Source organism: Phacochoerus africanus, chromosome 7 (genome assembly GCF_016906955.1).
Source record: "Phacochoerus africanus isolate WHEZ1 chromosome 7, ROS_Pafr_v1, whole genome shotgun sequence".
Lineage (NCBI taxonomy): Eukaryota > Metazoa > Chordata > Mammalia > Artiodactyla > Suidae > Phacochoerus > Phacochoerus africanus.
In genome coordinates this window covers 52,506,706-52,530,631 of record NC_062550.1, presented here as the reverse complement: position 1 = coordinate 52,530,631, position 23,926 = coordinate 52,506,706, and the positions used below count along the sequence as shown (strand labels likewise).

General features: G+C 39.0%; 1 protein-coding gene across 1 annotated transcript in view; it reads left to right on the top strand.

Annotated features, from left to right (window-relative positions):
• The first annotated feature begins 8,549 nt into the window (after nucleotides 1-8,549).
• The window catches only part of IRAG2 (inositol 1,4,5-triphosphate receptor associated 2), a 112,906-nt gene continuing 97,529 nt past the window's right edge, over nucleotides 8,550-23,926 (top strand). The window contains exons 1-3 of the mRNA XM_047787367.1: nucleotides 8,550-9,123; nucleotides 10,443-10,556; nucleotides 19,032-19,212. Of these exons, the coding sequence (XP_047643323.1) occupies nucleotides 8,550-9,123; nucleotides 10,443-10,556; nucleotides 19,032-19,212 (869 nt within the window). The remainder of the gene's footprint in view (nucleotides 9,124-10,442; nucleotides 10,557-19,031; nucleotides 19,213-23,926) is intronic.

The following is a 23,926-nucleotide window of genomic DNA, read 5'->3' as shown; positions in this document are numbered from 1 at the left end:
TGATATTCCAGTAGTTCTCTTGTGACACAGTGTGTTAAGGATCCAGCGTTGTCACTGCAGTGGCTTGGGTGGCTGCCGTGGCATGGGTTCCATCCAAGGAACTTCCACGAGCCATGGCATGGCCAAAACAAGAGAAATCTCGGTATGTCAAAATAGATTTTCAGAGCACCCCATGTAGAGCAGGGAAGAGAGTAAATAGAGGAGAAGTAGGAAATCACTGATGCTGAAGTCTGTGAAGTGTTGTGATAAGGGACTGTGGTGTCTGGCTAAAGAATCCCCATAAGCAAAACTACAAGTTTGAGAGAAAAATGTTCCAGTTATGAGACTTTGGGTTGCACATTTGGAGCCCTGATTCTGGTTTGCTTCTCTGTTTTGTGACGGGTTTGTTCTGTTTTTAAGCTTCTTGTCACAGCTGAGTATCATTTCCTTGGATAGGATATGGCATTATATGAGATTTCATTCATTGCTGAATCTGCCGGTATCCTCCCTATGGAAACTTACATTTTTTCCCCACCACTCCAACCCTCTCCCACCCATCTCCTGGTTCCATCGACTATAAGTGCTGCCACAACAATGAGCTTAGTCTCATCACTAGGCTTTCTTCCGTCTTTCCCCACCTCACAAGTGTGTCCAAGCCTCTTCCTGCCTTTTCGAAATACTCTATTACTTTAAGCCCAGCTTATGTCCTACCTACTTTATAATGGCTTCTCAACCCACATTGAACTCATCCTTCCCAACCTTCCATGAAGCTTAAGGTACCTCTTATGTACTTCTTTGCTTAATGGTTGCACTTTGCATAATTTATATTCTGTGTTTCCCAAACCAGGCAGGGTTCCATAAAAGACAATGATGCATAGCATTAATGTTTTAGAAACCATCCAGTATTGGGCTCAAGAGAAACATGAAATTTAACTGAAAGAGTGACTTTTCCTTTGCAGATGAGAGCGTATAATCTGGGTGATCTCTATTTTGCACTAAGGTTGTGTTTACTTGGCGGCGAGTGCACCAATATGGCACCCATCCTCTCCAAGTGCAGCCTCTCATTCCTCCCACGTGCCTTTCCTCACCCCTCTGCTGTGATCTTGGCTGAACTCAAGACGCAGGTGTAGCCGATGAGTAGCTTCCCTCTTCTCCAGAGTTTGTCTTTCATCTCACTCCACAGCACCCAGCAGAAGTTAGCTCCACTCAGTGCCTCAGCTCTCCATTCCTAGCGCTCGGAAGAGGGTTCTAGCTCTGGTGAAGTGGAGTGGACATAAAGTGGTGAGTTTTCCCCAAGAAAATAATTAAACGTTGGCTGGTGGTGGCTCTTAGGTATCAAAAGCCAAGAAAATCCTTCCCCAAACAGGGAGAAGCAATCCCACATGTAGCTTCTCTGTTGTCTCCTAAACCTAACCCTAACCCCAAGTTCAACCTGTTGTGAGCGAGGCAAACCTCCAATATTGACTGATATTTGGAGGTTCAACAGACCTCGTTGAAAACCTGAAAACAAGTCTAGGAAAAAACCCCAAACATGAAAAAAAATCAGGGAAAAAGTGTTAAGTGGCTGAAAGTGATAAAACTAGATTCCCAGAAATGTTGTTTTCAAAACAAATCTCAGGATGGTTTTCAGAGGGTTTTGGAATCCATAAAGCACTGAATTGTTGTTGCCAGCCTTGGTCATTTGGCATGTGTGTTAGGAGAAAGTGGTTCTGTGGTTTTGCAGACTGTAAGAAGGCGGGAGCACTTGAATTCTTGGAGTTAACAGATTTATCATAGGTTTTTTTCCCTGGTTTCTGAGAAGAAAACCGGACTTCATACAATAAGAACTGAAACAGAAGAATATAGTCAGTTTTCAGAAGCATCATGTGTGACTGTGTTATTTTAGGAACTGTTCCAATATGAGAGGTTTATAAGCTTGGTGTGACCCAGCCAAGGAACTTAATAGAACGAGGTTAAATGAATGGTAGGAGATGGTTCCAGTCTTATCAGCTTGCAGATGACAGACTCACTGAAGATTTACTAAACCTGGGACTTGTGGTTTGCAATACGTTTTGATTAACAGTTGGTATCATCTATCTAGTGAGAGCAGGAAAAACTGTGATTATTTTATCACGTTAAATACTAGTCACCAAGAGACTAAAAACAGAGTAATTTGGCAAATGTAAAGTTTACTGGTTAAGTAGAAAACCTTGCTCTGCTCTTGCACTGGGCTCACTGAAGAGTTTCCTGGGAACATTTCAGTGAACAGATGTTTCTTCTTATGTGTCGTTGAAGAGTGAACAGGCATCCAATTGTTTCTGAAGGATTCTTTTGCAAAAGGAACCCATTGTTTATCTACACATATACATATGTATATATTTACATGTTTACATATATTAATTAAGGGCTTTGCCATAATTAAACCACCACACAGAACTCAGGTCAGTCATCAACGATTTGCCTGGATTTTGTAATTAGTAACAAATGTTAAAATAAGTCTATCTGATCGTAAGTTTGGAAGTTCGATCTTCAAGCAATTGAAGTTCAAAAAATTTAAGTGGCTGTAAAAAAAAGATAATTACATTGTCAACACAATCATTTTTGAGTCAAGAGTTTGATTTAAAAGGCTTTCTAAAGAGCTTTTTGAATCACCCTGAAATCTTTTTCAAGGATACTATTTTGGTATCTCTGTATAAATCTTGTGTGGTTTTTTTGCAGAGAAATCCAACTGTTTCTTAGTGATTGAAGAATATGGAGACTGAGAAACACAAATTCTGCTCTAATATTGTTTGTAAATTCCTAAAGATATGAAATATTATCTATACTGTACCTACATGGCGAATTCATTCTAATCTATTGAAAACTCCTTTAGGAAGTCAGAACAAATGTAGATTTCTGTGACTCTCAGTGCAGATGTCTTAGAGGTTCATACTGAACTCGGTATTTATATCTAACCTTACTTTAGATAAGAAACAAATCACACTCATTTTATAGATGTTGCCATGCATCAGAGGCTTTTAAATTATTGCTTTATAGTTTTGGATCAGGAAGATTTTTGAAAAGTGTTGATTCAAGAGCTCTAAATGGATACAAAAAGGCAATTCAGGCAATAATAATAATGGGACTCACTCAAGAAACAAGAACAAAGCAGCATAGCTGAAACAATAGGAGAAATAAATAAAATTAGTGAAATAGCTTATTTGGTTAATCTCTAACATTTTGTTGTATTACATTTATCTAAAGTGAATTCAGGGAGTTTCCATTGTGGCTCAGCAGTAAGGAACGTAACTAGTACCCACGTGGACATGGGTTTGTTTCCTTGCCTCGCTCAATGGGTTAAGGATTGGGCATTGCTGTGAGCTGTGGTGAAAGTCACAGTCTCGGCTCAGATCCTGAGTTGCTGTGGCTGTGGCGCAGGCCAGTGGCTACAGCTCCGATTCAGCCCCTAGTCTGGGAACTTCTATATACCACAAGAGTGGCCCCCCCCCCCAAAAAAAGGAAGTGAATTCAAATGGTTATGATTACAGTACATTTACAATTGCACTTTTTAATTTTCTGTTTATAGCCATGAATTTAGCAAACAATATGTATCACATTATGCACAGTGCATGACACATAATAGATGCCCCCAATTTTTCCCTGTCCTCACTCCCAAAATAGGATAATCCCTAGTATATGCTCTCACAGCCCCTCTTCTTTCCAAGTGTGTTATTATTTATTATCTGTAGGCTTTAGGGTTGCTAGATTTAGCTAGTTAGAAATGCTAGTTAGAAATGCAAGATGGGGGAGTACCCGTTGTGGCTCAGCAGAAATGAATCTGACTAGCATCCATGAGGATGTAGGTTTGATCCCTGGCCTTGCTCAGTGGGTTAAGGATATGGCGTTGCCTTGAGCTATGGTGTAGGTTGCAGATGCGGCTTGGATCCCGCATTGCTGTGGCTGTGATGTAGGGCAGCAGCCGTAGCTCCAATTTGACCTCTAGCCTGGAAACCTCCATATGCCATGGGTGTGGCCCTAAAAAGTCAAAAAAAAAAAAAAAAAGAGAGAAATGCAAGATCCCCAGAGAAATTTGAATTTTAGGTAAGTAACCAGTAATTCTTAGGTATAAGTTTTTCCTGTACAACTTTTCGATGCATGTGATACACTATACTAAAAAATTAGCCATTGTTTATCTGATACTCAAATTTTATTGGGCATCCTGGATTTAATCTGGCAGTCTTAGTAGCTTCCTTGTTTATTATGTATCTCTCACAGATACATATTTATCTTATGTCTCTCACAGATACATTTAACTTAAGTTTTAGGAGAGAAGATATTCTGATTTGCTCATCATTGTAGCACCAGTGTCTGCACTGGGCTTAGCACATTTTAGGTACTTTTTTTTCCCTTTTTTTTTTTTCACAGCTATACCCTCAGCATATGGATGTTTCCAGGCTAGGGATCGAATCGGCACTATAGGCAAGGCCTATACCACAGCAATACTGGATCCAAGCCACATCTACAACCTACATTGCAGCTTGTGGCAATGGCAGATCTTTAACCCACTAAGCGAGGCCAGTGATGAAACCTATATCCTCACAGAGACAACATCAGGTCCTTAGCCCACTGAGCCACAATGGGAACTCCACATTTTAGGTGCTTAATAAATATTGATTGAATGCCTAAAAGGATGAATGATATGACATACAATGGGGGTTCAGAGAATTTAAAAACAAAAGACGCAGTGCCTTTTTTTTTTTTTTTTTTGCTTATTAGGGTTGCACTTGCAGCGTGTGGAGGTTCCCAGGCTAGGAGTCGAATTGGAGGCACAGCTGCCAGCCTACGCCTCAGCCACAGCAATGCAGGATCCGAGCCAAGTCTTCGACCTACACCACAGCTCACGGTGACACCAGATCCTTAACCCACTGAGTGAGGCCAGGGATCAAACCCGAAACATCCATGGTCTCCTCTGTGCCACAATGGGAAGTCCCAAGAAGTGGTTCTTCCCATTGGAATTTCTACAAGTGTATGTAAATATAGTAAATATTCAACCAACTTAAACAGATAAATAAGGAGGAAATTCCTCTTAAAAGAGAGACTCCAAGCAGCTGTTCTACTAGTACAATTAACATTTAGCTCTTAATTTTCAGTCAGTACTTTTTCAAAGACAATTATTGCACAAAGCAAGTTAGACTTGTATTTTTAAGTGTAATGGCAGATTGCGTACAGCTCATCTTTCCTACCAGGATCTAAAACTAAAAAAGCAGTTTGGACAGGATGGACGGGAGATGTTTCCAGGCCATATATGGAGAAGGTGGCACAAATTTTGAAATCTTTATCATCACATCTTACTTATTGAACTCCCACAGATGTCCTGCTCTATATTAGAAAAACCAAAACAAGTTAATCTTGTGAAGTCTTGTTAGCTCATGGAGAAGCAGTCTTTTTTTTTTTTTGGTCTTTTAGGGCTGTATCCATGGCATTTGAAAGTTCCCTGACTAGGGGTTGAATCAGAGTTGTAGCTGCTAGCCCACACCACAGCCACAGCAAGCGGGATCTGAGCCGAATCTGTGACCTATACTACAGCTCACGGCAATGCCAGATCCTTAACCCACTGAGCGAGGCCAGGGATCGAACCTGCATCCTCATGGATGCTAGTCAGATTCGTTCCTGCTGAGCCATGATGGAAACTCCGAGAACCAGTGTCTTAAGTGTACCCTTTGTTAGGTTTAGTTTATAAACCATGGAGCAGGGCTTACTGAGGTGAGTCGTGGAAGTTAGAAAGCAGATAGTAGAAGGAGAAAAATGCCTTGGAAAAAGCAAATAGAAATGTGGTGACTTCTAGGCCAGGAACATTTATCTGGATCAGTCACAAATACCCACAAAGTGAGGCTTTTCACTGTGGCTCGAACAGTATCCCACATCAATGTTCACAGATGTTCACAGGCAGATGTGTCTGGGAATCTGAGGTGCAAGTTCTAGGGCTTTTGTTAGCCCCAAGCTCAACCTTTCCCCTGCTTCTCTGGCTCTAGAAGGGGAAAGCAGTCGCCTCACATTGAGAACACTGACAGATACTTAACTAGGCTCTAAAGAGGTCTTTATTGACCTGGAGCAGATGGTTCCAGCCCTGTCACCACCACAGCCAGCCATGTGTTAGAAGGTAGAATTCTCTTCTGCCATTACCACTACTTCACTTCCAACCTCCCAGTTAAGCAATGAGAAGCTCCCAGTGGAGAAGCCAGGGGCTATTCTCCAGAAAAAAATGGTAGCTACAAGTAGTTGAGAGTCAACACTCACGGCAGCTGGGGGACAAGATCACAAGCCTGGTAATTATATACACTATACACAATTGCAGATTCTTAGTTGATGCCGACAACAATGTATTTATTATGTAAAAGAGAGTCACATCATGGCTTTTGAATACAAGAATTAAATTGCATACACATGTGTACACATTTGATACATTCCAAGAAGAGAAAACAAAATCTAATTAAATAACTAAAATGTAGTGCAATTATACATCCTAGGAGAGAACAGAAAGCTTGAGGCCAGTGAGAATACATTGATTCCAGAATTTCAATAGGGGAATATGTTTTAGGCTTGCTGTTGAAAGATAAGCCTTGAATAGAAGGAAAGGAGGGTATTGTCAACTGAGAAGATGATTACTACCTTAAATAGTGAAGGATTCTGTTGATGGAGACTTCATTAGCTGGAGCTGATGGCCATCATATTGAGCTAAAAATGAACCAGATTGAGAAGATGTTGAATATCTTCTTCCCAGTTTTTCTAAATACCCCTTGGTTCATTTTTCTATTAGGAGACTTTTACAAAAGAGCTCTGAATGGAAATTTTTGTTAAGGTCCTAAATTGTAACTTTCAAGATCTTTGTAACTATTTATTTGCAACTACCCAAATTATTATAATTCTTTGCATAGATTAAATTTTACCAGTTTAGGCAAAATTTTGGATGTATTTCCTTTTTTTTTTTTTTTTTTTTTTTTTTTGCTGCAGCATGTAATGGCTTGATGTGGGATCTCAGTTCCCAGACCAGGGATTGAACCCAGGCCATAGCAGTGAAAGTGCCAAGTCTTAACCACTAGATCACCAGGGAATTCCTCCCCAATTTTCTTTTTTTTTTTTTTGCTTTTTAGGGCAGCACCTGTGGCATATGGAGGTTCCCAGGTTAGGAGTCTAATTGGAGCTGTAGCTGCTGGCCTACACCACAGCCAGAGCAACACGGGATCCAAGCCTCATCTATGACCTACACCACAGTTCATGGTAACGCCAGATCCTTTCCTTAACCCACTGAATGAGGTGAGGGATCGAACCTGCAACCTCATGTTCCTAGTTGGATTCATTTCTGCTGCGCCACGACTGGACCTCCCTCCCAAATTTTTTATTAGTATCTTATAAGAAGTGAGATCATGCTTTTTCTTTTTTTAAAAATTTTTTTAAAATTAAAAAAAAAATTTTGCGGGCCGTACCAGTGGTATATAGAAGTTTCCCGGCTAGGGGTCAAATCAGAGTTGTAGCTGCCAGCCTACACCACAGCCATAGCAACGCCAGATACAAGACGAGTCTGACTTACACCACAGCTCACGGCAATGCTGGATCCCAACCCACTGAACGAGGTTAGGGATTGAACCCATGTCCTCATGGTTACTAGTCAGGTTCATTATGGCTGAGCCACAATGAGGACTCCCTGCTTTTTCTTTTTCAAGGTCACATATGCTGCCATTAAATAAAATTATGCTGGGTCAGACACTCTTTGGCACAAATCTTAAGAGATGTGACCATTAGCAAATTACTTGACCTCTTTGAGCCTCAGTTTTATCATTTGTAGAAGTGGGGATTTTCTACATATCTGACAAGGTTTGTGTGAAATTTAGACACAGTATATGTAAGATGATTAATAAAGGGCATATATACTAAGCTTGCAATAGATGAAAATTGGAATGGTACTCAAATGGGAGCTTTCCTATTGTCACCATCATCATATTTGACATATAAATGCAAAGCAATGTGGTTAGGAGTCCAGCCTCTGGAGCAGGACTACCTGGGTTCAAATCTGGACTCTGGCACATATCTAAGGTGACTTTGGGTATGTCCTTTATTCTCTCTGAGCCTGAAAATGGAGCTAAGAATAATGCTTAGTCCTCAAGTTATTTTGAGAATGAAATGAGTTGATATACCTAAAGAACTTAGTAACATTCTGGCCCTTGGGAAGTATTTTATATATGTTAGCTGTGATTGTTTTCTAGAAGTTTGAGTGCCAAAGTTAATCACATGGAAACTTGTTTAAAACGTCTATTTAAACAAGGACCTACTGTATAACACAGGGAACTATATTCAGCGTTTTGTGATAACCTCAAATGGAAAAGAATCTGAAAAGAATATATAAATGTATTTATAATGAAGACACTTTGCTGTACACCTGAAACTAAGACCACATTGTAAATAAACTACTTCCATTTAAAAAAGCAATTGCTTAAAGATATCTTATATCTCGATTCCTAGGAATAAATCACATGTTGCTAAATTACTGTTAGGACAATGCTAACTTTTTTGCCTGTACCTTAACCACTTCATCTGTCTCAGGAGGAAGGTCAACAATGGCCTCTGCAAAGAAGACAACTGAGAAGCGACATGACCCAGTGGAAAGCATCCGCAGAAAAATCCAAGCTATCCGAAAGAGAGAAGAGATTTCAAATCCCATGCGACAGATTGTCAAATACCAGTCCAGCAGTTTTGACAGTCCGCAGACTAACCCCAAGAAAGATTTTGAAGAGGTACTGAGGAAGATGACTGCTGCTCACGTTCTCAGGCCCAGCCTTCTCTTCTCAAATATGGAGAAAGAGGGTGCCTTCAATTCATCTCCTCAAGTAGTGTCTCCCAGAACTCCGTCCACCTCTTATCTCAGCTCTCCTGACAACGAAACATACTCCGTTATCCTCACCAGTTCTGAAAACACCTCAAGGCCGGAATCAAAGAGCTCCCAGAATTATACGTCTTTGATATCACAGATCAGAAAACAGGAGCTCAGCTCTCACAAGGATTTGAATAGCTATTGTAGTAAAAATAATTTTAGCACCTCAACACGTGACTTTGATTCCACTTCTGATCAGAGCTCTGAATTTTTTAGCCCTCAGGATTCAGTGGTGAAAAAGTTATCTCTGAATGAAGAGGGTAAATATTCATCTTTTATTGTCTATTCTGATAAAGCAATGAGAATATCACTACAAGAAAACCAGAACTAAAATGAAATACTGGTGTACCTTATCAAAACTTAGATAGAAGCATCCATCTTTCCCGTAAATTTTTTTCTCTCTTAAAAAAGATCTTATGTAAGTATTTTTTCTGTTTTCAATTATAAACCTGATGGATATTCTTGATTGTGTTTATAGTGATAATCATTGGTATTTCTCTACTGACCTGAAAAAAGACTTTCTCCTGGGCAGAGTGTCATGATGGGAATAAATAGAAAATAGGGGAGTTAAATTTCATATAGTTTCAACGTGCCTTGCTGAAAACTACCATTTTAGCATTTGTATGTGTGTATGAGAGTAAAACATGTAAGAAAATATGGAGCCAATAAGATAGACCAGGAGAGAATGTCAATTTTGTAGGCCAATTTCAATGAAATTTCAGAATTCTATTTAGGGGATTGCTTACAGAGCCCCATATATGATAGGCACTGAAAAATGGAACAATGTAAAATGACACATTATTTTTTGTATAGCTAGTCTTTACTTGACCTCTGTTTTCTTTAAAACATTTCTCTTTGCCACAGGTGCTGGCCTACAATGACAAAAAAGAAAAAAAAAAAAAAAAGAATTCCTGTCATGGCTTAGCGGTAACGAATGCAGCTAGCATCCATGAGGATATGGATTCGATCCCTGGCCTCACTCAGTGGGTTAAGGATCCAGCGTGTCTGTGAGCTGTGGTGTAGGTTGCAGATGCAGCTTGCATCTGGTGTTGCTTTAGCTGTGGTGTAGGATGGTGGCTACAGCTCCAATTCGACCCCTAGCCTGGGAACTTCCATATGCCTCAGGTGCAGCCCTAAAAAAAAAAAATTCTCTTTGTATTTTACTATTTGCTTTTTCCCAGCTGCACCCACAGCATGTGCAAGTTCCTAGACCAGAGATCAAACATCAAACTTATGCCACAGCAGCAACCCAAGCACTACAGTGACAACACTGGATCCTTAACCCACTGCACCACAGAAGAACTCCCCAGGATGCTTTTAAAAATTACAGAGCAGTAATGCTCACTTCCCTCTTATTCATCTCTCCTTGCATTCTTCCTTTATTAAACTTATATGGAAAGGAAAAATGAAATAGAGACCTTTCAAGACCACTTTTTGGCTTGGTCTAGTCAAGTCACTAGTATAGTAGGATGCTTTTTATTTAAATATGTTTTCTTTGCTATTTTTTGTTTTGTTTTAATTTTAACAAGTATTGGAGCTCAGAAGAGTACCTGGATTTGCAAACTTTTTCTTCTAATAGGGTTGAAGCTAGGGATCAATGACGGCGAGGAAGATGTAACCTACAGCATTAACAGGACCTGGGACGAAGAGTTGCTTACGAGTATTTTTAATGCATGTGACACCAAATGCAAAGGTTAGTCAAAAATCATCTGCTCAGATGTTTGGTGGTACTCAAGTCATCTGTATTTTCTATTGTGAGAAAAAGGGAAATGGTATATGTGTCTACACATGTGGTGGGTGTAACCTAATTTGGGAGTAAGGATGGCTATTTAAATGTTGGGTATTTCTTTATACTTTCTTTGTACCTATTTGCATATTTTACCAGTGTCTTGAATTAGTTTACTGAACTTATCAACTGACTTACCAGCTGCAGCCACTGACTGGAACTCTTTACATCTCATAGGTGTTGCCTCACAAGAAATATATATTCATCAAACATATAAAGACACTATACAAGTTTAACTCAGTTTTTTTAAAGTTAATTTTAGATTTTCACTTCTGTTTTTCTTAGAGATGTGTTCTTTTAAAATTTTTCCGTGAATAATTTGTAGCATGTAAATGATTCGTGATCATTGTAATAAAATTAATAATACATAGAAAAGAAAAAAAACACAAGAAATCCTATTTCCCTGAGTAACCATTATTAATGATTTGTTGTATAACTTTCCACAGTTTACTTGGTCAATATTTTTATTCTCTCTCTCTCTTTTTTAATGGTCATATTTGTGGCATATGGAAGCTCTTGGGCCAGGGATCGAACCTGAGCCTTTGCAGTGACCTGAGCTGCTGCACTGCAGTTGGATCCTTAAACCACTGTACCATAGCAGGAACTCCTGGGTTTTTTCTATTTGGTTTAAAACTTTTTAAAAATTATACAACATTTCAAACATATGCTGAAGTAGAGAGATTAGCATGATGAACCCTTATATATGTGTCATAAATAATTGTGTCTTCTTTTTAGCTCCATCCATTTTCCTCTCCCCCACTCTGGATTAGCTTGAGACAAATCCAGCACATAACCAATTTCATCTGCAAATATTTCAGTACATTCAGAAGATAAAGACTGATTTCAAACACAACTATACACTATCATTATTATGACTAAAAATCTAATATAATTTCTTTTTTTTTTGGTAGGCAAGAAATAGATTTATTAAGATAGGACGCTTGTGAGAGGTGCAAGCGGGCAGGCACAGAAGCTCTGCCACTATGTTTATTCTTGCATAATAGAATTTAATATCAAATATCTTGTCAGTATTTAAGTTTTCTCATTTGTGTGAGGAATTTATTTTTTCTTAAATAGTTTAATTGTTCAAATCTATATCCAAGAAAGGTTTCATCATAGTTATCGATTGTCTGGCTTACCTCTATGTTCCCTTTTGATTCTCTCTCTCTTTTGTATTTTAAGTTGTTGGTTAAGGAAACTGGTTCTTTTAGTTTCCCCCCAATCTGAATTTTGGTGACCATGTGGCTATAGAAACACAACCTGTTTATCCATCCCCTACATTTAGAGATTTGATCACATAAAAGTTTTATTTGTTTTTTGGGTAAGAGTCTGTAGATGGTATATATATTTTTATCAGAAGATTAAAAACTATTCGAAGATGAAGTCCTTCATTAGGTGTTGCAAAAGGTGATAGTCTATCATTCTTTCTTATCTTATCAGCTGGAATATCTATAAAAAGAAACCCTACCTTCCTTATCAATTACTTGGCTGTGGCTGAGTCTTGTTTCCCAAAGAAAACGCAGAATAAAACCTGACTGTGTTTCTGACAACTTGAGAGTAAATTGTAGATACTGTGTCTCTTTACTCCTAAGTGCATCAGTGTGTATTTCCTACAAAGGATGACATTTGCTTGTATGACCACAGAGTGATGATCAAAATTTGGATATTTAACACTGATACAATACTGTTATCTAATTAAAAAGTCTATATTCAAATGTTATTTTCCCCAATCATATTAATTATTGCTTTTTAATTTCCTGGTCCAGAATCCAGTTCAGAATCACATCTTCTACTTAGTTATCACATCTCTTTAGTCTCCTTAAATTTGGAGCAGTTTCTCAGATTCTTTGTCTTTTATGACCTTAAAAATCTTGAAGAATATATGCCAGTTGCTTTGCAGAATGTCTGATATTTCCTCTTGAATATTCAGGTTCTTCTGAGTACAACAGGTCAGGATCTTTAACTTCTATCACATGGCTAGTGTGGTGTCTGCCAAATATCCCTATTGTAAAGTTCCTATTTTTCCTTTGTAATGTCGATAAGAAGTTATTCAGTCGTTCTAAGAAAGAAATGAAAATTTTATTCCAGCCAAATTGAGGATTATAACCTGGGAACAGCCTTTCAGAAAGCTCTAAGAACTTTTCTGCCTGTTAAAGTCAAAGCACATTTTTGAGACAGAGGGGCAGACATTAAATGACATATTATTGACAGTTTACACAATCCAGATCTAAGTGTACAGAGCAAGTACAAAGTGGGTCATGGGTCATTATGACCCCTTACAAGATTAAGAAGGAAGGTTATCCCCTAAGGAGTTGTCTTGTTGATGCTAGAAGAATGTTGTTCCCTATGATTCAACAGGTATTTCTGCCGAAGGGCATGTTTGGTCCAGGCATAATGCAGATACACAAAAAGCAGTAGAGGGGAGAGAGGAGGCCAAAAAGCTACATTTTTATGTATAATATTCCTTGACTTGCCTTAGAATATGAATTTTTATTTCATCGTTAACTAGAAAGTTATTTATAGGAAGATACTTTGGTTTTTTAAAAATGTTTTATTGAATTATATTTTATTTACAATGTCATGATCATTTCCTCTGTGCAAAGAAGTGACTCAGTTATACATGTACACACAGCCATACTTTTTCAGGTTTTTTTTCCCAAATAGAGTATCACAGCACATTGGATAGAATTTCCTGTGTTATATAGCAGGTCCCCACTGGCCAGCCATTCCATATACCATAGTGCGCATATTTTAGCCTATGGGAAGATACTTTGAATCTACATAAATCTCCTGTTCCTCATCAAACTTTCACTCACTAGTTTTATAATCTGTGAAATGACTTATCATTAGTATACATTTGTTCTCTGTCCCATTTCTGGCACAGAGATCCTAAAACCATTATAATTTCTTAAGTGACGAGAGCAGTAAAGGTGTCTTTTTTTATGTGAATGAAGTAACTTTTGGACCGCAGCTAATGATGAAGGCTAGTTACCAGGGGAGATAATCATGCGATTAGATGGTTGGCGCTTTCAGTCTCCAGGGAGGGGAGAAAGGCTGGAGATGGAGTTCAGTCACCAAAGGCCAATGATCTAATCAATCATGCCTCTATAACAAAGCCTCCATAAAAACCCCAAAGGAGAGGGTTTGGAAAGCTTCCAGGTTGGTGGACACATGGAGATCTGGAAAATGTGGTATGCCAGGGAGAGCATGGCAGCTCCATGCCCTTTCCCCCACACCTTGACCAGTGCTTCTCTTCCGTCTCACTGTTCTGAAGCTATATCCTTAAACTGGTGGTCTAGCAAGTGAACAGTTTCTCTGAGTTCTATGAGCTGCTCTAGCAAATTAACTGAACCTTTAGTCTAGAACTGATTGATCAGAAGCACGGGTAACAACCTTGAATTGGTCTCCAGAGTTGGGGGCGGGGACTCAGTTTTGTAGGACTTAGCCATTAACCTGAGGATCTGACATGATCACCATGTAGATAATGTCAGAATCGAGTTGAATTGTAGAACACCCAGTGTCTTGAGAATTGCTTGGATGTGTGCATGTTGAGGCAGGGGGAGCCCCACACATTGAAAACTGGTGGTCAGTGCATAGCATCCATTGATACTTCTTGCCTAAATCAACTCTTAACTTGATGGTTGCTAAATAGATTTTTTTTTCAATTCCCATTATTCATTCTATGCTTTTTACTTGTCCATCAGGGAACATTTCTTTCCCCTAATTAAATGAGTTAAGGAGTTCCCATCATGGCGCAGTGGTTAACGAATCCAACTAGGAACCATGAGGTTGCAGGTTCGATCCCTGCCCTTGCTCAGTGGGTTAAGGTTCTGGTGTTGCCGTGAGCTGTGGTGTAGGTCTCAGACACAGCTCGGATCCCGCATTGCTGTGGCTCTGGTGTAGGCTGGCAGCTACATCTCCGATTAGACCCCTAGCCTGGGAACCTCCATATGCCATGGGAGCGGCCCAAGAAATGGAAAAAAGACAAAAAAAAAAGAGTTAATATTACTAGGAGGTTTATAATCTGTTACTATTATTATTTATTTTGTTGCTCAGATTGACCCAGAACTGGCTGGCAGAATATTTTTTAGCTGACTCCTATGTCTGTTTGTGTTGTTCCCATCCTTCTTTGAGCATCTCATTATTTTCTGAAACAACCATATGTCCCAGGTACTAATGCTTTTGAGACACTCCCATCGTTTTTAATAGTTTCCTTGTTTTCTCTAGTACTAGAAAAGTCTTCAGGCTTATCTTCTACATTTCCTGCCCCAACCTTGGAAAGAACTACTTCTTCAAGAATCTGTAGTTCCTTTTATATTTTATTTTGTTTTGTTTTATTATTTTGCCACCCTGCAGCATATGGAATTCCTGGGCCAGGGATCAGATCCGAGCCACAGTTGTGACCTAGGCTGAAGCTGTGGCAATGCCGGATCCTTAACCCTCTGTGCTGGGCTGGGATCGGACCTGCATCCCAGTGCTTCCAAGACGCCAGAGATTCCATTGAACCACAGCAGAAACTCCTTGAATTCATGGTTCCTTTTAATAGGAAATAATACAGAGGGACACAAACTGTGGACAAGGGATGGTGGTTGTTTCTAGTCCTTTTCAGTGGGCAGACCTAGGAAGTACTTAAATCTTTTGAAGATAAATTATATTATGAAATCTAGTCTTCCTTCTCTTATGTTCTGTGTGTTCTTTCTCAACCAGAGAAAATCTTGGTTCTCAACGACATCAACCTAGATGCTCCTTCGCTTTCTTCTACAGTACATCCACAATGGTTTCAAAATAGCAGTATCCAGCTACTTGTATTGTTTCCTGGTGCTGAATTACCACAAACTTGTTGGCTTAAAACAGCACAGATTTGTTACATGACAATTTCTGTGAATCAGGAGTTCACACACAGCTTAGCTGGGTCTCCTATTAAGGAACTCACTCGAAAGGCCACGGTCAGGATGTTGGCCAGGGCAGCTGTCTCACGAGTGGCTCAACTAGGGCATGATCTGCCTTGGTGGCAGAGTTTCATTTCTTGCATTTGTAGGGCCAAGGGCTTCAGTTTCTTGCTGCTGTCAGTTAGCTCGTTTCTTGCTAGCTGGACCTCTAAATATAGGCCACCTATAATATGGCAGTTTGCCTCTTCGAAGCCAGCCAGGGAGTGACTCCGGCAAGATAGGTGCTGTGATGTTATGTAATTTAATCATGCAATCACATACATGTATATCCTGTCCCCTTTGCCATGTTCTGCTGGTTAGAAACAAGTCCCAGGCCATGCCCATCCTCATGCTGGGTGTAAACATTAGGAGGCAAGGGAGTTCCCATTGTGGCTCACCAGTTAACAAACCTGACTAGTATCCTGAAGGAGGTGGGTTTGATCCGTGGCCTCGCTCAGTGGGTTGGGGATCTGGTGTTGTTGTGGCCGTGGTGTAGGCCAGCATCTACAGCTCTGATTCGACCCCTAGACTGGGAACTTCCATATGCCATGGGTGTGGCCCTAAAAAGACCAAAAAACAAAACAAAACAGTTAGGAGGCAGGGACCATAAGGGGCACACTCCACAATACTTCAAGACTTTTTGGGGTTTTTTTTTGGATCATTCTTTTCCTCTTAAGCTATATACAACATGTTTTCTAAGTATGTATGGGAATGTTCCCAGACTTGCTTTATAATCTGCTTTTGTTCAGTAATTTTGAATACATGTTGTGTCAACAAACTTTCTTTGTATACCCTACTTTTGGTGAATGTAACATAATATATTTAACCAATATGTCTCCATTGGATATTTTTTCTCAAATGTAAACAGCAGCAGCATCAACATTTTCATAGCAGAACATTTGCCTGCATTCTTAATTATATTGTTAGAATGGGTGGGACTTATTTGTTTCCAGAAGGTCTCTCTGTTTGGACAAGATTTAAGGAACTATTTCTTGGAAGAAAATAAGCTCGACTGAAGGAAGAAGGGAGGTGTGTCGGTCGAGGTTCTCCAAAGAAACAAAACCAAGTGTACATGTGTGTGTAATATATGTAAGGAGATTTACTATAAGGAATTGGCTCACGTGATTATAGAAGAAGGCAGGTCCCAAGAACTGTGGGGTGAATGGGCATTTGGAGACTGATGATGGTTTAATTCAGTCATTGTCCGAAGGCCTGAGAACCAGGAGAGCTGATGGTGTAGTTCTTGTCCGAAGGTCAACAGACTGATGACTGAGGAAGAGCTGATGTTTCTGTTTTAGTCTAAAGTCAGAAAACAGACAAGTCCCCATTGAAAGGCAACCATGCAGGCAGAGTTCTCTCTCTTTTTTTTTTTTTTCATTTTTTAAAGTTTTATTGAAGTATGGTTGATTTGCGGGGTTGTGGTCATTTCTGCTGTATAGCAAAGTGATTCAGTCACACATGTACACACATCCATTCTCTTTCAGATTCTTTTCCCACATGGATTATCACAGAATACTGGGTAGAGTTCTCTGTGTATACAGCAGGACCCCGCCGGCCAGTCATTCCATATACCTCAGTGTGCAAATGCCTATCCCAAACCCCTAGTCCATCCCTCCCTCCAACCCCATACTTGTGGAAGGGTCTACCTTTTTGTTCTGTTCAGGCCCACCTACTTAGGGCAGTCAGTGTTACCTAGTCTGCTGATTTAAATGCTAGTCTTATTCAAAAACACTCTCACAGAAACAACCAGAGTATTGTTTGACTGAATATCTGGGTACTCTGTGGCCCAGTTATTTTGACACATTAAAAATCTACCACAGGAGATCTTTCTAGTTTTGAGGTCTATGAGACAGGGTTTAGAGTTTTCATGGAGGGAAATGAGATCTAGATATCCTTTTTGACTTTCCAACTCACCAATTCTACTGCAAACAAATAAAAATCATCTAAGAAATGATTAATCCTAAAAAAAAATGATTAATAATTTTATTTCCATTTCTTCATGGCACAGCCAAATGACATTTTCCATTAAATCAATTCTCTCTTTAAAATTATTCAATCTCCTTTACAACTCTCCCTTCCTTCTAATTATGTACTAGATTTTAATTTAATTTAATTTTATATCAAGGTCTCTGCTTACCTCCTGGAGGGAAGAATCTTCACTCCTGCACTCATGCTATCAACTTTTTCCTTCCTTTTCCTTCTCTCCTTCAAGCAGCTAGCCTAAGGCAGGAGTTAATTAAGAGAAAAAGAAATGTCATGTGCTTCAAAAAGACTGGTGTGTTAATTACTAACAATCTGTGTGACTTTAATTTCTGAATGTGGCAGTAGGACTGACTGACATCTAAGAATGACTTTTCCACCCTACCCCGACAAATAAAAGTCAAACCACTTCCTTGAGGCAGAAGTTGCATCTAGCACAAGAGAAAAACTTCTTTCTCTGAATGCTTTTTAAGGAAAGAGTAAGAGACAAAGTGGCATTTTGATCACTTCCCTCAAGTGTTTGTTTGTTTTCCTTTTTCAGTGGCACGTGTGGCATATGGAGTTCCCAGGCCAGTCAGGGACTGAATCTGAGCTGTAGCTGTGACCTATAACACAACTGTGGCAATGTCAGATCCTCAGCCTGGTGTGCTATAGCAGGAAGTCCCACAAGTGATTTTTTCAAATTACAAATATCATTTTTATTTACTTATTTACTTACTTACTTATTTATTGTCTTTTTAGGGCCACACCCGCAGCATATGGAGGTTCCTAGGCTAGAGTCTAATCTGAGCTGTAGCTGCCGGCCTGCACCACAGCCACAGCAGCGCCAGATCCGAGCCGCCATCTGTGACCTACATCACAGCTCACGGCAGTGCCAGATCCTTAACCCATTGAGTGAGGCCAGGGTTCAAACCCACATCCTCATGGATAACAGTTGAGTTTCATAACCTCTGAGCCATGACGGGAACTCCTCCAATTTTTTTAAAAAAATGAGAGTTGCACTGTTTATTTCAGGTTCTCTCTCTTTCTCTCTCTTTTTTTGCCACATCTGCAGCATGTGGAAGTTCCTGGGTCGGGGATCAAACCTGTGCCACAGCAGTGACCAGAGCCATGGCGGTGAAAACACAGAAGTCTTAACCCTCTAGGCCATTAGAAAATTCCCTACCATTCCTTTTAAATCTCACAACAGCTCTGTATGGTAGATATCACCCTAGCTCATAGATAAGAAAACTGAGGCTCAAGGAGATTAAATATTTTTCCCAAAGCCACACAGCTGATACACTCCAGAGCCCAAATTTGACCCTAGTCTGTTGGACTCCACCCAAGGCCAGTGCTCTTTCTACTTTATGACACCAGCTCAACAGGTCTGCAGGGTTATGTGGCACCCAAGGTACCTGAAAGAGTTAAGCACCTCACTTTAAAAAAATTATCTTTCCTCATCCTTTAAAACTAAATTGGCTTTCTTCTTCCCAAGGCTTAGTAGGAGTCATCAAAGTAATAGATTACCTGAGACAAACAACTAGTCAAGGTTCTGAAGATGGTGGCCTTGAGGAGCTGTGGAATATGCTTGATTCTGGAAAGGGGGACCTGCATGTGAATCTGGAAACCTTCCAGGTCGCCATGAAAGAATGGAGGGCTCGCTGCAGAAACAAATGGTAATCATTGTCCCTGGAAGATGTGTTTTCAGATTCTGTTTTAACAACTGGTTCAAATGAATGAAATCACTGTTTTTTTTCCTATATTATAATTTTTTATTATTTGATGAATTTTATTGCATTTGTAGTTGTACAATGATCATCACAACCAATTTTTTTTTATTAATCAGTGAATGTTATTACATTTATAGTTGTACAACAATCATTACAACCAAATTTTATAGCATTTCCATCCCAAACCCCCAGCACATCCCCCCACCCCCCAAACTGTCTCCTTTGGAAACCATAAGCTTTTCAAAGTCTGTGAGTCAGTATCTGTTCTGCAAAGAAGTTCATTCTGTCCTTTTTTTAGGTTCCACATCTCAGTGACAGTGTTTGATGTTGGTGTCTCACTGTCTGACTGACTTCACTTAGCATGATAATTTCTAGGTCCATCCATGCTGCTGCAAAAGCCACTATTTCGTTCCTTTTAATGGCTGAGTAACATTCCGTTATGTATATGTACCACATCTTCTTGATACATTCCTCTGTTGATGGACATTTAGGTTATTTCCATGTCTTGGCTATCGTATATAGTGCTGAAATGAACATTGGAGTACATGTATCTTTTCGAGTCATGGTTTTCTCAGGATTGATGCCCAGGAGTGGGATTGCTGGATCAAATGGTAATTCTATAGTTTTCTGAGGCATCTCCATACTGTTTTCCACAGTGGTTGCACCAATTTACATTCCCACTACGAGTGTGTAGTGTTCCCTTTTCTCCACACCCTCTTTGGCATTTACTGTTTGTAGGCTTTTTGATGATGGCCATTGTGGCTGGTGTAAGGTGGTAGCTCATACTGGTTTTGATTTGTATTTCTCTAATAATAAGCGATGATGCACATCTTTGCATGTATTTTTTGACCATCTGTATATCTTCTTTGGGGAATTGCCTGTTTAGATCTTCTGCCCATTTTTTCTCGGATGGGGTTTGCTTTTTTGATATTGAGCTGCAGAAGGTGTTGATGAATTTTGGAGATTAATTACTTGTCAGTAGCTTCATTTGCAAATAATTTCTCCCATTCTGTGGGTTGTCTTTTTGTTTTGGTTAGGGTTTCCTTTTCTGTGAAAAAACTTAAGTTTAATTAAGTCATATTTATTTATTTTTGTTTTTATTGTCATTACTTTAGGAGGAGGATCTGAGAAGATATTGCTGTGGTTTATGTCAGAGAATGTTTGGCCTATGTTTTCCTCTAAAAGTTTTATAGTATCTGGTCTTGTATTTAGGTCTTTAATCCATTTTGAGTTTATTTTTGTGTATGGTGTTAGGAAGTGTTCTAATTTCTCTTTTGCATGTGGCTGTCCAGTTTTCCCAACACCACTTATTGAAGGGGCTGTCTCTTCTCCATTATATATTTTTGCCTTCTTTGTCATAAACTAGTTGACTGTAGGTGTGTGGGTTTCATTCTGGGCTTTCTATCCTGTATCACTGATCTATATGTCTATCTTTGTGCCAATACCATATGGTTTTGATGACTGTAGCTCTGTGGTATAATCCGAAGTCAGGGAGCCTGATTCCTCCAGCTCCATTTTTCTTTTTCAGGATGGCTTTGGCTATTCTGGGTCTTTTGTGCTTCCAAATGAACTTTAAAATATTTTGTTCTAGGAGTTCCTGTCATGGCTTAGTGGTTAACGAAACCAACTAGGAACCATGAAGTTGCAGGTTTGATCCCTGGCTTCGTTCAGTGTGTTAAGGATCTGGCATTGCCATGAGCTGTGGTATATATAGGTCACAGATGTGGCTCGGATCTGCTGTTGCTGTGACTCTGGCATAGGCCAGCGGCTATAGCTCCGATTAGACCCCTAGCCCGGGAACCTCCATATGCTGCAGGAGTGGCCTTAGAAAAGGCAAAAAGACCAAAAAAATTTTTTTTTGTTCTAGTTATGTGAAAAATGTCCTTGGTAATTTGATAAGGATTGCATTGAATCTGTAGAATGCCTTGGGTAGTATAGTCATTTTGATAATATTGACTCTTCCAATCCAAGAGCATGATATGTCTTTCCATCTATTTGTGTCATCTTTGATTTCTTTCTTCAGTGTCTTATAGTTTTCAGAGTATAGGTCTTTTGTCTCTTTAGGTAGCTTTATTCCCAAGTATTTTATTCTTTTGGATGTGATGGTAAACGGGACTGCTTCCCTAATTTCTCTTTTTGATCATTCATAGTTAGTATGTAGAAATGCAGTCAATTTCTGTGTATTAACTTTATATCCTACAACTTTGCCAAATTCATTGATGGGCTCTAATAGTTTTTTTGGTAGTGTCTTTAGGATTTTCTAGGTATAGTATCATGTTGTCTGCAAATAGTGATAGTTTTACTTCTTCCTTTCCAGTTTGGATTCCTTTTATTTCTTTTTCTTCTCTGATTGCTGTGGGTAGCACTTCCAAAACTATGTTGAATAGTAGTGGTGAGAGCCATCCTTGTCTTGTTCCTGATCTCAGCAGAAATTCTTTCAGCTTTTCCCCATTGAGAATGATGATAGCTCTGGGTTTGTCATATATGGCCTTTATTAAGTTGAGGCAGTTTCCCTCTATGCCCACTTTCTGAATGGTTTTTATCAGAAATGGGTGTTGGATTTTGTCAGAGGCTTTTTCTGCATCTATTGAGAAGATCATATGGTTTTTATTCTTCAGTTTGTTAATGTGATGTATCACACTGATTGATTTGCAGATATTGAAGAATCCCTGAATCCCTGGGATAAATCCCACTTGATCATGATGTACAATCCTTTTAATGTATTATTGGATTCTGTTTGCTAGTATTTGGTTGAGGATTTTTGCATCTATGTTCATCAGTGAAATTGGCCTGTTTTCTCTTTTTTGTGCTATTTTTGTCTGGTTTTAATATCAGGGTGATGGTGGCCTCATAGATAGAATGGGTTTGGGAGTGTTCCTTTCTCTGCAATTTTTTGAAATAGTTTCAGAAGGATAGGCATTATTTCTTCTCTAAATGTTTGATAGAATTCGTCTGTGAAGCCATCTGGTCCTCGACTTTTGTTTGTTGGAAGTTATTTAATCACAGTTTCAATTTCAGTAGTTGTGATTGGTCCTTTCATCTTTTCTGTTTCATCTTGGTTTAGTCTTGGAAGATTGTTCTTCTAAGAACTGGGTTTTCTGTTTTATTGACCTATAGTTGCATGTAGTAATCTCTTATGATCCTTCGTATTTCTGTGATGTCTGTTGTAATTTCTCCTTTTTCATTTCTAATTTTATTGATTTGAGTCCTCTCTTTTTTTCTTGGTAAGTCTAAGGGTTTATTAATTTTGTTGATCTTTTCAAAGAACCAGCTTTTTGTTTCATTGGTCTTTTCTATGGTGTTCTTCATTTCTATTCCATTGATTTCTGCTCTAATCTTTATAATTTTTTTTCCTTCTGCTGACTTTACTTCTTGTCTGTTCTTCTCTCTCTAACTGCTTTAGATGTAGAGTTAGGTCATTTATTTGAGCTTTTTCTTGTTTCCTGAGGTAGGCTTGTATTGCTATTAACTTTTCTCTTAGAACTGCTTTTGCTGCATCCCATAGGTTTTGGAGTATTGTCATTTGCTTCTAGATATTTTTTAATTTCCTCTTTGATTCCTTCAGTGATCCATTGGTTATTTAGTAGCATTTTTTTAAGTACCAACTCATCTTTATTTTTTTTTCTTTTTATAGCCAATATTTTTTAATAGTTATTTCCCCAATACAATTTTTTTTTCTACTGTGCAGCATGGTGACCCAGTTACACATACATGTACACATTATATTTTTGTACATTATCATGCTCCATCATAAGTGACTAGACATAGTTCCCAGTGCTACACAGCAGGATCTCATTGCTGATCCATTCCAAAGGCAATAGTTTGCATCCATTAACCCCAAGTTCCCCAACCACCGCACTCCCTCCCCCTTCCCCTTGGCAACCACAAATCTATTCTGCAAGTCCATGATTTTCTTTTCTGTGGAAAGGTTCATTTGTGCCTTATATTAGATTCCAGATACAAGTGATATCATACGGTATTTGTCTTTGTCTTTCTGACTTACTTCACTCAGTATGAGAGTCTCTAGTTCCATCCATGTTGCTGCAAATGGCATTATTTTGTTCTTTTTTATGGCTGAGTAGTATTTCATTGTGTACATATCTTCCTAATCCAATCATCTGTCAATGGACATTTGGGTTGTTTCCATGTCTTGGCTATTGTGAATAGTGCTGCAATGAACATGTGGGTGCATGTGTCTGTTTTAAGGAAAGTTTTGTCTGGATATATAGTAGGATGTTTTTTAGTCTTCAAGTGTTTGTGTTTTTTGCAGTTTTTTTTCTTGTTGTTGATTTCTAGTTGTATAGCTTTGTGGTCAGAAAAGATGCTTGATATGATTTCAGTTTTCTTAAAGCTACAGAGGCTTGATTTGTGACCCAGAATGTGATTAATCTTAGAGAATGTTCCGTGTGCACTTGAGAAGAATGTGTATTCTGTTTCTTTTGGATGGAATGTCCTATAAATATCTATTAAGTCCATCTGGTCTAACGCTTCATTTAGGGCCTGTGTTTCCTCATTGATTTTCTGTCTGGATGATCTGTCTAGTGCTGTAAGTAGGGTGTTAAATTCTCCCACTATTGTATTATTGTCAATTTTTCCTTTTAAGGTTGTTAACAGTTGCCTTATACTTTGTGGTGATCCTATGTTGGGTGCATATATGTTT